The sequence below is a fragment of the Spermophilus citellus genome (assembly GCF_964194105.1).
Source record: "Spermophilus citellus genome assembly, chromosome: 9".
Classification (NCBI taxonomy): Eukaryota; Metazoa; Chordata; class Mammalia; order Rodentia; family Sciuridae; genus Spermophilus; species Spermophilus citellus.
The window spans coordinates 29,229,210-29,244,619 of NC_138191.1; the positions used below are offsets into that span (position 1 = coordinate 29,229,210).

The 15,410-nt window shown below is 37.7% G+C and overlaps 1 protein-coding gene across 3 annotated transcripts in view; it reads right to left on the bottom strand.

The window, feature by feature from the left end:
• The window catches only part of NOTCH2 (notch receptor 2), a 163,858-nt gene that overhangs the window by 76,319 nt on the left and 72,129 nt on the right, over positions 1–15,410 (bottom strand). For all 3 annotated transcript variants that reach the window (XM_081308318.1, XM_081308317.1, XM_081308316.1), the window contains exon 5: positions 9,485–9,607. In XM_081308318.1, the coding sequence (XP_081164444.1) occupies positions 9,485–9,607 (123 nt within the window). The remainder of the gene's footprint in view (positions 1–9,484; positions 9,608–15,410) is intronic.

Sequence of the window (15,410 nt, forward strand, 5' to 3'; positions counted from 1 at the left end):
AGGAGAATGGGCTGAACTCCATCTCACCCCTCCAGGTCAACAGCAATTTAAAGCACCAGGGAGTCCCAGCCTCCTGTGGCCGCTATAGCAACAAGAAAGTCTGCAGTGCATCTGGGGCAAATTCCGGATGTAACACACCAGAAAAAGCATCCAGTGTGGATGCCATATGGAAAACCATGGAAGTTAGGTCAGTGCTGAGCATTCAGGAAGTGGACCCCTGGCTCAGAGAAGAAAGTAGTGCCAAGCTTTGGTCCCTGTTACTAGGGGTGAAGATGGAAAGAACCTAGAGGAGATGCACATATGACATAAAACAACAAGAATACAGTTCAAATACAAATCAGGATCAGAAGCTGTAAAGAAGAGAACTGAAACAAAGAAATATAAATCAGTAATAAATGAAAAGTTTAAGAAGTTCTCACAATATGCAAAGCAAAACACAAGCAGATTATAACACAGAGAAAGAAGATTTTAGCATTGGGGAAAAAAGAATGAAAACCTAATGTAAAAATAATACGTTTTTCTATTTTAAAACAAATGATGGCAAATGTTGCTTATCAAGAGAGCAGCCACACTCATCTGGCACTGTGCTTCCTACAGTGCTCACCACAGAAAAAGGAACAATGTTTAAAACTGGAAATGAAATTGCCACCCAAGGATTCAGTATCTAGCCAAAACACCATTGTGCATGAAGGCAACTAAATCAGAATCAATTTTTCACATATCTAAGGGCTCCCAAAATATGCCAACATGTCACTTTCTTGAAAAAAAAATTACTCAAAGATATACTTATTTGACTGAAAAAATAATCAAAAGAAAGAAGTGTAGAATGAAGAGGTTGTGACACAGCTGCACTAGTAGCACAAAATGAACTGCACACAGAATTAAGTCTATAATATCATAAGTTGGATCATAAAACTAACTACCAAAAAGAAGTTTAAAAGAAGGTGCATACACTTTTAAAATTCAATAATAAAATACTATAATTTGAATTTTAAAAACCCAGATTGCATATACAAAATCTAGGGAGTGAAGGAAAGTTATAAGAGAAATAAAAGTATGCTAATTCTCCATCTGAGAAGGAAATTAATAGATAACAGTTTTATTTTTGACTCTTAAAATTAGGAAAATGAGCTGGGCACAGTGGCACATGCCTGTAATCCCAGCAGCTGGTGAGGCTTAGACAGGAGAATCCTGAGTTCAAAGCCAGCCTCAGCAACTTAGTGAGGCACTAAGCAGCTCAGTGAGACCCTGTGTCTAAATAAAATACAAAATGAGGCTGAGGATGCGGCTCAATGGTTGAGTGCCCCTGAGTTCAATCTCAGGTACCAAAACAACAAAAAAAAAAATGTTAGAAAGATGAATTGAAGTTCAAATATTTAAACACAAATTCACCTAAAAATAAGAAACACTACCAACAAAACATTTTTCAGAGAACTAGAAAAAAACAAGCCCAAATTGTACAGAACAACCAGAAAAACTAAAATAACCAAAGCACTCTTGAACAAATAGAACAAGGAAGGAAGCATTTGCATTATCTAACTTCAAACTACATTACAATGCAGTACTGATTAAAACAGCATGGTATTGGCCTAAAAACAGAGACTAATGGAACAAAATAGAGGACCCTGAAGTAAACCCACATGTGTACCGCCAATTAATTTTCAACAAAAAGCTAAGAACACTAAGAGGGGAAAAGACCACCTCTTCACGATAAATACTGCTAGCAAAACTGAATATCCACATCAGAAGAATGAAGTTAGATCTCTGCCTCCAAACAAAACCAACTCAAAATGGATTAAAGACTTAAATGGAAGACATGAAACTACTAGAAGAAAACATAGGGGTAATACTTCCAAACAGTGGAATGAGCAAGGAATTTTTGGACAAGACCCCCAAAAACACAGGAAAAAAAAAAGCAAAACTAAGCAAATTGGATTATATTGAACTAAAAAGTTTCTGTACAGCAAAGGAAACAACCAACAGAGTCAAGAGACAACCTACAGAATGGGAGAAAATATTTGCAAAATGCACATCTGACAAGGAGTTCATTTTAGAATTAAAAAAGCTCAATAGCAAAAAAAAAAAAAAAAGCAGCAGCAGCAAACAAATAACTCAATCAAAAATGGGCAATAGGGGCTGCAGTTGTAGCTCAGTTGTAGAGCACTTGCCTCACACGCATGAAGCACTGAGTTCGATCCTCAGCACCACATAAAAATAAATAATAAAATAAAAGTATTGTGTTCATCTACAACTAAAAATGCATTTTTTAAAATGAGAAATAGACCTAAATAGACATTTCTCAAAAATAAGAAATTGAAAAAATGCTCAATATCACTAATCAGGGAAATGCAAATCAAAACTACAATGTGAGATATCACCTTGCTCCAGTAAGAATGGCTATTATCAAAAGATAAGAAGTGCTGGTGAGGATGTGGATAAAATGGAACCCTTGCGCACAGCTGATGGGAATGTAAATTAGTACAGACATTATGGAAAATTGTATGGTGGTTACTCAAAATTTAAAAATAGAACTACCACACGGTCTAGCAATCCCACTAGGTGTATCCAAAGGAAAGGAAATCAGTATTGTCAGAGACATTTGTACTCCCATGTTCACTGCAGCACTATCTACAACAGCCAAGAAATGGGAACAACCTATGTGTCCATCAACCAACGGATAAAGAAAATGTGACATATACCCACCATGGAGTACTATTCAGCTATAAAGAAGAATGGAATCCTGTCCTTATTTGAGTCTCCTGGTTGTCACTCACTCAATAGCCATCATCTGTTAAAATCTGTCCTGGGTTCCGAGGTATTTGACATTTTATTCTAATATTTATAGGACTACTTTTAGAATATAAGTGGTATTTCAAAACCCTTGTTATCTGTAAGTAGAAAATAACATTGATTTTTATAAACTGAATTTATACCTGGCTATCAACAACAACAACAAAAAAATCTGTCCTGGGAATGCCACAATAAGTAAGACTGGTTCTCAATCCTAAAGAGGCTGATAATCTATGAGGTGAGCAGAGCATACAAACTAGTAAATACAGTAAAGTACTAAAGGTGCTGCAACAGAGGCATGAAGAGTTGAATCAAGAGCAATGTTACAGCCCTGAAGAAGTCAATTCTTCTCAATCACCCCTTTAACCCGACCAAGTACTTAGATGGTTCTAAATTCCTATCTATGTTTCTTTCAAAACCTCATTCCTTCATATTTTCCACCTCCTATAATGGTTTTGTGTAGACTTCTTTATTCCTTCCTAAACAATTTTTATAATTCTTGAATGACACAAATTAACTCTGTTAATCTTTGTGTTTCTTACAGCATCCAGCATGGATTTAATAGTTGTGCAATAAGTATCTGTTATTTAACTTACAGTCATTCCATGCAGGCTTAAAAACCATTAAGTTAAACTGGATCTTCCTGTAATGCAGCCAAAACTAGACACTGAGTAATGAACCACAAGGACAGGAAAAGATCCTTCAGTCTCACCTCCTCATTTTGCTAAACCATACTATATATTCACTCCTGTTTCCACCAACATAGCTTTTGGACCTCTGGAATGAGGGTGCTTCAGGTTAGCACTCTGGCAGTCTTCCCACTGGAAAGAAACTGAAATTGGGGTGGGAAGTAGAATTCCAGAGAGCAGGCTAATTATCTGGTACTCACAATCAAGCTGACAGCAGAGAAATTGAAACCTGAGATGCATTTTCCCATTCTGCCACACCGAATATAAATGAGAATACATTTGCAGTCCAAGATATAATTAGTTTCCACTCTCAACTCAAAAGCTCCATCCCTATAGTATTACATACATGTGGGTAAACACACACACACACACACACACACACACACACACACACAGTGATTTTGAAAAAAGATCCATTCCATGGGACAATGTGTCACCAACTAGAGGCTATTTCAACTTCAGAACACCACCATGCAGAGACTCATTTTCAGATACAAGGAGCTCCTTCCTGCACCACCTCTGGCATATGCACTCACTGGTTCATGCCAAACATTTTTACTAAAACTGGAGCAACTAAGAGCAGTGGGAATCTTAACCAACTCTTTAGGCTCATCATGCTTATAAAGGAGCTGAGAAAAAATCTGGTCAGTTTTATTTGACTCATATCCACCTAGCTTTCATTGTTCACTTCTGCTTAATGTCCCAAAACACTACTCCAAGCCCAAGCTGAAATTACATTTCTGGATTAATAACAAGCACAGGAAAATAAATCACATCTGCCCCAGGAGTGAACCCAAAACCAAAAGCAGTCACAGAAAGGAATTTCTGAGTTGAGTTTAGAGTCAACTTTAATTCTGAAGGAAATGAACCTTTAAAAAGAAAATTCAAATAACAACGTACGTAGACAAAACATTAATCTACTCTGTTCTAATAAATTTTGGGGCCTTTTAAAACTTTCTTTTCCCTTAAATGGATATCTGCCAGAGCAGAACTTCTCTGATAAGATGGCATGGTGCCAAAGGCAGTATGATAAAGACATTTGTGCTCAGGCTGCATCAAACCTTTAGGTATACTTTCATTTCCTAAAGGAACATCTAGTTATTCAGGCTTATCTCCATAACAAGATTCTTATAAAGAAGTAACCCCCATTCCCACCCCACCCTCAGGCTAGTTGAGAAGGCTGTAGTAGTCTCTGAAAGCATGAACAAAAACACTATTTGTACAGCTATAGTAAGTGGAAAGGCTCTGAACTAGGCTACAACCAGTTCTGTCCATACTGACAGGGAAACCACAGTGGACCAAAGCCAACACACTCTTTTTAATGAGGCTCGCACAAGGCCTCCTCTGCATGTGGTTACCGGTCTGTTGCTCTACCACCAAAGGACACAGTGGGTACTCCCACTTTTCAGCAGCAATGATAATACGCTCAGAGCACCTTCACATCTAGAATTCTGCTGTCTAAAAGAAATAAAACAAGAGACAAAGGTATAATTCTAAATTTTCCAGTGCCCACTTAAAACAAAAGAAAAAAGTCTTGGGGTGTAGTTCAGTGGGAGAGCATTTGCCTAGCATTCCTGAGGTCCTGGGTTCAAGCCCCAGCATGACAAAATACAATAAAATAAATAACAAATAAAATGAATGTGAAAGGAACATGTGAAATTAATTTTAGTAGTATTATTTTATTTAACTCAACATATCTAAGACAAATTTTACTATCTAATTAATATTTAAACATTAGATGTTTTACCTTTTTTTCATGCTGTCTTCAAAATCAGGTATTTAATAGTTACAATACTTCACTTCAAACCAGTCACATTTCACATACTCAACACAAGATGTGACTAGCAGCCACCAAACAGAACAGCACGGATCTACATTGTTTAACATGGTTGCTATTTGCTGAATAAATTTTTATTTATTCACCACTGATTCACCTAAGACCCCAATAAAGTAAGTGAGAGATATTAGTTGTGTGTACAGCAAATAAAGCCTTCTGACAAAAAGGAACTGATTTATTTACCCCAAACAAACCACAGAGTTGGAAAAACGTCTACTCATCTTGAAGTCTAGAACTTGCTACAAAAGTTCAAGCCTTTTACATATGTATACTTGGAAAATAAAACTATCTATTAGGTTCTTCTCACTAAAAATCTAGCAAACTCCCAAATCTCCATTTATTTTAAATTAATGCCTAGTGTTTTCTGTCATATAATCTCATCCCTTTTTTTTCAGATGGCTAGCAACTTCATTTCCTCTCCTACTAGACTAAAACAACCCCTTCTTTTCTATTTTGTCAAAAGCCAAACCAAACAATTCATACTTCAACTCTACAGTTGGTAATTGCAAAGGAAATTCTGAACAAATTTGTAATAAAGGCTCTTAGGTATAGCAAAAACAGCACCAAACTGAATATAAAACATTCACATAATGTTAACTTCTAACCTCAAAGCAACCAGCCAGATTCCTAAAATGGAAAAAAAAAAAAAAAACAAGGAGTAAATCACTAAGTACTAGAATAATAAAATTATAAACTGAACTTTCAACCTATTAAAGAAACTCAAAATCCTTCAAAATAAAAAATTTAAAAAGACAACTCACAGAATCAATTTGATAAAGAAAAAAGACTAAGTATTTATAACTTGAAAAGCCTAAATTCAAACACTAACTCAAACACTATTTGCCTTCAGCAAATTATTTAACCTTTTGAACATGCATATCTGTGAAAAGGATATTAATATATTATACTCCTAATACAGTGATTGTAAATGTTCACAAAATGTATTATAATTAATAAATTATTCAGTGCTAGTAAACAACAATTAATTTCTATACTCCAGCCCCACTCATTTTTTTATTGGTTGCTCAAAACATTACAATGATCTTGACATATCATATATCATACATTTGATTCAAATGGGGTATGAATTCTTATTTTTACCATGTGTACAGATTGTAGGATCACATTGGTTATACAGCCACGTTTATACATACTGCCATACTAGTGTCTGTTGTATTCTGCTGCCCTTCCTATCCCCTTCCTATCCCCCTTCCCCTCCCCTCCCATCATCTCTCTCTACCCCATCTACTGTAACTCATTTCTCTCTTTTATTTTTTCCCCTTTCCCCTCACATCCTCTTATATGTAATTTTGTAGAACAATGAGGGTCTCCTTCCATCTTCCGTGCAATACCCCTTCTCTCTCCCATTCCCTCCCACCTCTCGTCCCTGCTTAACGGTGATCTTCTTCTCATGCTCTTCCTCCCTGCTCTGTTTTGAGTCACCCTCCTTATATCAGCCCCACTCATTTTTGTAATTTATGTAAAGCAGAAAACACGAATCTGAACTTAGAGCTTTAACATCAACAGAAATAAGAACCCTACAGCACAAAATTGTCTTTCTACTCTTTTCCTCAGTAGGGGACTGGGATGGTGAATAACTCAGCTATGAAGATCTGTAAAGAACACTAGAAAACTGCTGCCACCAACAATTCTATGGGTTCATAATGCAATACCTCTATCATGTCAAGCAAATAATAATGTCAATCTAAATGTAGTTACACTGACACTGAAAAACACAGCCCAAGAACATTTAGCTTAGCCTGAGAGAGTTGGGGAAAGCTTCCTGAGGGAGTTAACCAACTGATCCAAGTCAAACGGGCACAAAATCATGAAGAAAACAGGGTTAGGGGTGGAGCAGGCCAATCTGGAGAAAAGCAATGGAGTAAATGAAGACACAGAATGTGGAACAACACAAGCACAATGTGGGAGAGTTGAGAGCAGCTCTTACTGCCAAAGTCTGGAGAGCTGTTGGATGCATGAGAAGACTAGAGAAGCAGATAGAGCTGGGGCATGAAGGCTTCATATAACACAGGGAGCATTTTGGGGCTTTATCCTGTTAATGACAGGCAGGGCAGAAAACAAGTCTCGTCACTGGAAATCAAAGTATTGACATGAGTTAAAAAGGGAAAGGAAACCTATGGTGGGAAACTAAACAGAGGATCACTCCAAATGACAGCCAACAGATCAAAAGAAATAGAAAGCACCACATGGAACATATCCACTACCTCTGCCACCTTTTCTAGAAATACAAATTACACTGAGAAAGAAACATCTTGCATAGAAAAGAGGCATTTATTAAACATCCTGGGGTAAGAAATTTGGGTAAAATATCATTTTACTGGGAAACTTTGCCCCAAGATCAGACCTTCCTAATTAATATCAAAGCAGGAAACCAAGTGTGGTATCAAAGAAAACTCAGCAACAAAATTACAATACCATTTAATCTTCATTGGAATCAGAAGCCTGAGTACCACACAGAGTCATGCTCCCACAGGGCACAGGGAGATTAGAATAAAGTCAAGTTCCTGACACTTATATCATCCTGCCCAGAACTAACTGTGAGACTCATTAAAAGTAGAAAAAGTCCAAATCTTTTCAGTTACGGCTGGTCATGTGATTAACTTTATAGTCATTTCTAAGTGGAAAAAAAAAATCTACCACAAAAATGGCAAAAGCTAGGGAGAACAGAGAACATAACAGAAAGTGCAGAGGGTTGGAAGTGAAATCCTAGGATCAGGACCCCATGAAGAAATTCTAGGGAAAGTCCAATTCTAGGGAAACCCAGTAGGAAAGTATTAAAGAGGACGGTTTGGGGATTAAAAGCAGAAATATGGGCTTTTCCAGAAAATCATGTTATTTAAGCTTTAAATCCTTTTTTATCTTTTCTATTCATAGTCTATAGAACAAGAGTACTCTAAATAATTAAATGCTGCAGATAAGGGAAAGCAATTCAGAAATGCTAAAGAACACCAGGCAGGAATGACTGCAATCCAGCATAAAGACTTCTCTGCAACAGAGTTCAGTACTGGTACTGAAGTTTCTTCTTATAACACTAACTTATTCTTTGGGTTTCCACATTGAATCAATCCATTTCTCTCAAAAACTTTCTGACTTAATTGTCTTCACTTTCAGTAGATAAATAGATGGATACAAAAAGAAAGTAGACCACAGTCTGCATAAAATCACCCAACTTACTAAAGTAAAAAACTTAGGATGATGTAAAGAAACTTCCAAGAGGGTATAAAATTAAGCTAGACTACTCTTCTAATGTCAGAGGCAGAAAAAATTATTTTTGACTTGTGTGGAGAAAGGGATACAAGAAAGACAAAGCAGAGCTGGGGTTGTGGCTCAGTGGTAGAGCACTTGCCTAGCATGTGTGAGGCACTGGGTTCAATACTCAGCATTGCATGCAAATAAATAAATAAAAGGTCTATCAACAACTAATAAAATGTTAAAAAGAAAGAAAGAAGACTCCCAGCTGGGAGTCTGAGGCAGGAGGATGGCAAGTTTAAGGCCAGCCTTGACAACTTAGCAAGATCCTGTCTCAAAATAAAAAAACAGAAAGGGCTTTCGATGTAGCTCAGTGGTAGGGCACTTGCCTAGCATGCACAAGCCTTTGGGTTTAATCCCCAGTACCATAAGAAAAAAAAAGAAAAAGAAAAAGAAAGAAAGAGAAGAAATATGATTATAATAAAATAATGTCCAAAGTACTTGCTCAAGCTTTTGCTAGTTAAAAGGTATGACAATAAGATAAGATAGATATCTATCTGTGAACAAATAAGATCTGAACTCCTGTGGTGTATATAGTTTGGTTTGGCATTTAAGTATGCTCTTTCCTCTCAAATATTTATTAAGCATCTGCTATGTTCCAGGCAATGTACTGTTTTTCCAACAAATAAAGTTCAGAGTCTACCAATAAAGATCTTCTCTCATATGCACTGTAGCACTTAGCACAGTGCTGAATTCAGAGCAGTTGCCCAATAATTCCTGTGAAAATTTATATTTGAGTGAACACTGAACGCCTGGGGTTAGCACTGCATCTGGCTCAGTTCATACACCTGTCTAAAGCAGCCCTAAAATGACTTGTTCAAGGTGCCCACTTTAGCAGCAGTCTCCTCTCCTTCCCAATCCACACTCCATTCTGGTGGATTCATCACACTGTACATACCTGTCCACTGAGGGGGGCAGCGGCAGTTGTATGTATTGACCCCATCCACACAAACCCCTCCATTCTGACACTTGTGGTTAGGACAGTCATCAATATTCCGTTCACAGGTGCTGCCTTCAAAACCTGATAAAAAAGGAACAAAAGAAAATGACGGATTCTCATACATAAGCATTCTGCTCAGGACATGATCATCAGGACAGACCTGCTTCGTGACTTCAGTTCAACCTCCAGCAACTGCTCAATGCAGGACTCACTATATTAAAAATTTCCCCATCCTCCAACTTTTCTGGCCTTAAGCACAGCTAGACAGTGTGACTCATTATACCGTGGCATGCCTTCACAGTTACCTCACAAGTATGTCATGGTGTTTCCATGAAATAAAATCCCAGGGAAGATAAATGTCTTCTTGGGACAGATATTAACTGGTTCCAAAAAACAGGGTATTAGATTTTCCCCAACTCCATACTAAACTACTGGGAAAAACAGATGAAAGATTACCTAATTACATTCCCTCCCACCCCCAGGATGATAGCTCAGAGGCCTGGGGGTGAGAAATAGGAAAAATACTGAAATATTAAATATTATTATGGGTCAAGTCCAATCTCACTACCTACAAGCTGTTCAAAACACAGTAAGTTACAATCGATCAGTTTTCTTATCTGTAAAATGAGGCTGAGTCCACTTACCCAGCCTGCCTTTCTAGATCATGAATGCAGTACTATACAAAAGTTAAAAGCTATCTGGAAATAAGGTGACATATTACTAACTAAACTTTCCAGCACTTCAAATTCTTCCTGCTCCTCTCTACATGAATACCACATTCATAGTACTGCTTCCTTCTTCCTGATTTTTCCCTTTTGTGAAAAACAAAACTAGAACATTACACTTCACTCTAACTGCCTGCAGTGTTGTTGTCTGTAATTTATATAGTGGGATTCTTTCTCTTTTCTTGCTACCTAATTCCTAAGCTATTCAAGCCACCAGCTGGAATTCAATGCTAATGTTCAATGAACATACTCCTATTTGAAATATAATATGAGTAGATATTTGGACCCCTCAAAATATCCCTTAAGGTCCTTCTCTCTCATTGAAAACATTTATGGGTCTTACACTAGACATTAGGAAGAGAACAGTCAGTAAAGAGGCAAAGTCCCTGCTTCTCTGGCACTTATAGCCTGGTAGGTGGGACAAATATCAATCACACCTTGCTCTACCCACCCCTTACCACAAGCTACTATGGATTCTACATTTGCTTAACATAGCTGGTTTCTCTGAATACAATTGTCAGTCATCTAAATGAGCTTAAACCAAGTAGCCAAAAATATTACCCAAAAATCAAAAGAAATGATTTCATGGAAGACAAATATTTGAAAACTTGACTAAAGAAAATTATATTTCTCCAGGTAGTTGGTCCTCAGTCCGCTTAAGCAGATGTATCACTAAGAAAGCCTGATAAAGACAATGGAAATACACATTCATATTTTTAAAAATTTATATTACTCATATTTCTGTTTAATCGTCTGAAAGTCTTAGTAATGGACTAATGAGCCAGAAAATGCTGAATTGCTTAATCCCCCCCCCCCCGATTATGATAAAGTGAAGCCCAAGCTACAGATCTACCACACAGCAGTCACTGAATGGGAACTAAGGTTTGTGTTCCTAGCCCAGTGCTTTTTATGAAGACATTCTTTAGAAAAGTTCAAGTTAAGGTTTCAGTTGGGGGGAGGGTGAAGCTCCTGGCGCACCACTGCTGGAACGTGTGTGGTCTGTGGTGTCCTATAATTCCTGATGGTCACCTTCTCCCTAATGTATTTCTCTGTGACTAAGAATGACTTGAACAAGGTGTCAGGGAGGTGGTAAGGCTCTTGTAGCCAAGTTACAAAGAACAGAAACCAGGACCCTGCCTTTATATTAGCCACTGTTACAACTAACTGAATTCACCAACCACAGACAAATTAAGAAAGCAGAAGCATTTCAGCATAACCACAACAGATAAGAAATAAAATGTTTTCTTTTTATGTCTGACTGTTTTTGAGATAGTTCCTCCCAGTCAATAGGAAGGCAGGTAAGGAGGTGGACAGGCAAGAGAGGTAACTCACCGTGAAAAACAGTTTATGAGGCCAAACTACCTCTCCGCCCTGCCTCGAGATAACTGAGTGGCCCTGGGCACAAAGCTTAACTTTCTGTCCTCATACAGATTGACAAGACCTAGCCGGAAGAGTTGCTGTAAAGATTAAATGAGTGAGATTGATACAAAAAACACTTGATTCAGTACATGGTGCTGGGTCAACTAAATGCTCATATGCAAAAGAATGAGGTTAGACCTCTTCACACATAAAAATTAGCTCAAAATGGACCAGGGACCTGAAGTAAAAGCTAAAATTATAAAACTATTAGAAAAAAACAGAAGTAAATCTTTGTACCTTGAGGTAAGTAAAGGTTTCTCAAATATGCCCCAAAGCGTAAGGAAAAATAGATAAATTGGACTTCATCAAATTAAAAACACTGGGTTCCGAAGAATGCCATCAAGAAAGTAAGAAGATTGCCCACAAATAGAAGAAAAGTATCTGCCTGATAAGAGACCTGATAAGCAAGTTTGCATATGAATTATATCTCAATAAAGATGCTATTTATTATAAAAACAAAATATATTAGTTAATATTATTATGTATCAATGGGGTTAGAGCATCCACTAGAGATTATATACTCTAATCTCACTACTGCTACATCCAGGGAAGTGGAGGGCCACAAGGCTGAGCTGCCCATGACTAAACGGCCAGCAGGCAGGAGTCAGCACTGAACCAGAAACTACCCAGTTTTTGTCAGTACGTTTCCTAGGAACCCAGAGTCTCCTCTGAAACAAGCAAAAAGAAAAAGAAAAAAAAGACCTTAAGTCAAAAGTTCCAACATCTGGGGCTGGAGTTGTGGCTCAGTGGTAGAGCGCTTGCCTAGCATGTGTGAGGCACTGGGTTCAATCCTCAGCACCCCCCTCCCCGTAAAAATAAATAAATAAATAAATGGTTTTTTAAAAATGAAAAAAAAAAAAAGTTCCAATATCTGAAATACATTGCAAGGCGCTGGGTCAATCTTCAGCTCCACATAAAAATAGATATAAATAAAGGCGTTGTGCCCAACTACAAGTAAAAAAAATATATATTTAAAAAAGAAATAGAGATACAGAACTCTTTTTGGAAATAGATAGCAAATTCTTGTAAGAAACAACCCATCCAAAGAGCGGGGGAAATGCTCTAAGAATAAGTCACAGAGCAGACACTTCTAAAAAATACTTTTTAAAGTTTTTAGGGGAAAGGGAAAAAGACAGGCCTCCAGACTTGTGGGTGGGATAGCGTGGCAAAGTCACAAAAAGGGCTCCCACAGCTGCACTAATAGGAGCCCATTTCTCAAAGCTAATTCCCGTCCTCACAAGGCCAGAAGGAGAGAAATTGAGAAAGTACATTAAAGATTGTGCTGTTATAAACTGGTGGGCCACTTCAGTGATTAAGGATGGCAGTGAGGAGGGGAGCAGGCAAATCTTTAAATGTGTCATCCCACACAGAGAGCAACGTCTCTCAGGGGAGCATCAGTGTCTTTCAGGCACTGGAAGGTGTGAGGGTGGAAAGGGGCAAGGGAGAAGGGAAGATGAGATGACATAACCAAGATGCTCTTGGGCCAGGCACAAAGTCTTGGGGAAAGCGTCCATGAGAGGAATCAAAGAGCAAGGGGAATCAGGGGGTACCTAGAGCTGGACAAAAGCAAAATGACACAAGCCTACTTTTTTTTTTAATTTCCAAGAAAGAAATCTGCCACAAAAACAAACTTGCCAAAATATGATTAACATAATATCCAAGAGAAGACCACCCGATTCTGAGTGTAAAGGTGCAAGAAGGAAATATTTCTGATAGTTCTTGGGCTCAGGAATATGAGAATAGACACAAAAGCCACAAAACATGTGAAAACTGTTTTTTAATGTAGAGTGATGCCACATCTATTCCGCCTGCGAAGTGTAGGATGGTTCACAAAGGATCAACCTTCACTGATAAAGACAGGACATACCAGGCAGCTTTCTGTGAAGTTTGAAGAAAAAATTATAGAAGAATAAACAGATGTGAGAGAAAAAGAAAAGGGAAAGTACACTGAGAACTGTCCAATCCAACTGTGAACTCACAAGGGATAGCAGTAGACTCAAAACAGCCCACTGTGTTCTGATTAGTGTGTAATTTATTAAAATATCCACAAACATAAAGCCAGCCTAACACATTCTCTCCCAATTGGTTGGCTGGAACCCAAAATACTGGGAGTCAATGATCCAATAATTTATTGTTCTTTTGTTAAAATTACTGCAGCTGGGTGCCCTCCTCAGGGCTTCTTCTACTAAGGGCTTCACATGATGGAAGCTTACGAAGGGTCCAGATTATTAACAGCTGCTGATCCAAGGAGACTATGGAATGTGGTTCCTTGATTCCATTCTACTAGTTCCCTCTTAAAGATAGCCTTTTTTCCTCTCTGTGGAGAAACATATTTTCCATGTCACACCAGATGAGTCATTTTTGCAGTTTTGATTCCTTCCCAATGAGTCCTACAATAATACTAAAATCAACTCTCAGTGACCACAGTATCCTTTGCAGGAAAAGAATTTTAACTTAACCATTTAAAGGTAATCACTAACTTACATGCTATTCACCAACTTGAGTTGAAAAACACTCCAAATTTCTTCCTTTTTTATTTTAAATTTATTTATTTATTCTAATTTGTTATACATGACAGCAGAATGTATTTCAATTTATATTACACATATAGAGCACAATTTTTCATGTCTCTGGTTGTTCACAAAGTAGAGTCACACCATCCATGTCTTCATACATGTACTTGGTATGTACTTCATACATGTACTTCATACATGATAATGATGTCCATCTCATTCTACCAACTTTCCTACCCGCATACTCCCTCCCTTCCCCTCCCTCCCCTTTGCCCTATCTAGAATTCCTCCATTCCTCTCATGCTTCCCCCTACCCCCATTATGGATCAGCAAAGCCAGGCTCAGTCTAGGATGCCTGATAACAGGAAGAAAATGAGAAGCCCAGAGTCGCATACTCCATTATGGTGACCTGACACTGCACTCAAACAGTCGGTCAGTCAAGAAGTGTGTGCAGGCCTCTTAGGTTTCAGGAGATGTTTTTAAAAGGTGTTTGGGGTACTTGAGGGAGCAAAAACAAAGATCCAGCTTTCATTCTGGAGACAGGAGGAGGCAATAGGATTTGGAAAAGATAAAACAATAAACAATAGGCAAAATGAAGTAAATTACATAGCAAAAATTATATAGTAAGAAGATAAGTGTCACAGAAAAATAAAACAAAAAGTAGACCAAGGTCAGTAATTAAGGAAGGGGGTGGGAAGTGCAAAGACTTGGAATGTGGTAAAAAGCAACCATTTCTTGAAAAGTTGCAAAATAGCTCAACAAGCCACTGAAACATCCTGAAGACCTGGTGTCCCCACTTTTAGAACAGAAATACTAATTCTCTTTAAATAAGGAAACTATTCACGAGGAGATGGTGAATACTACTTTTAAGTAACATTTCAATCTCTCGAATAATCTGAAGGAAAAACTGAGCAAGGGACAAGAAGAATGGTACTGCACCATGAAAAGAACTTAAAAAGAAAATCATCTCCAGGCACTATTTTGGAAATCAAATGAATACTTCCCAAACTTCACCTGGGACATAAGAACAATAGCATCTTACAAACTGTAAATATATATTTATTCAAAGTGTTGCTATATCATCTATGGTTTTGAATTATTTTATTTCCTTCTACAAATTTGTTCAAGCTACTAATCCATTTTAGACCATGGGACCCTATGAGGCAAGAAATAACCTACTTAACTATGTCTAAACAGCTACACAATGTATTTGGTTAGAATTATGAG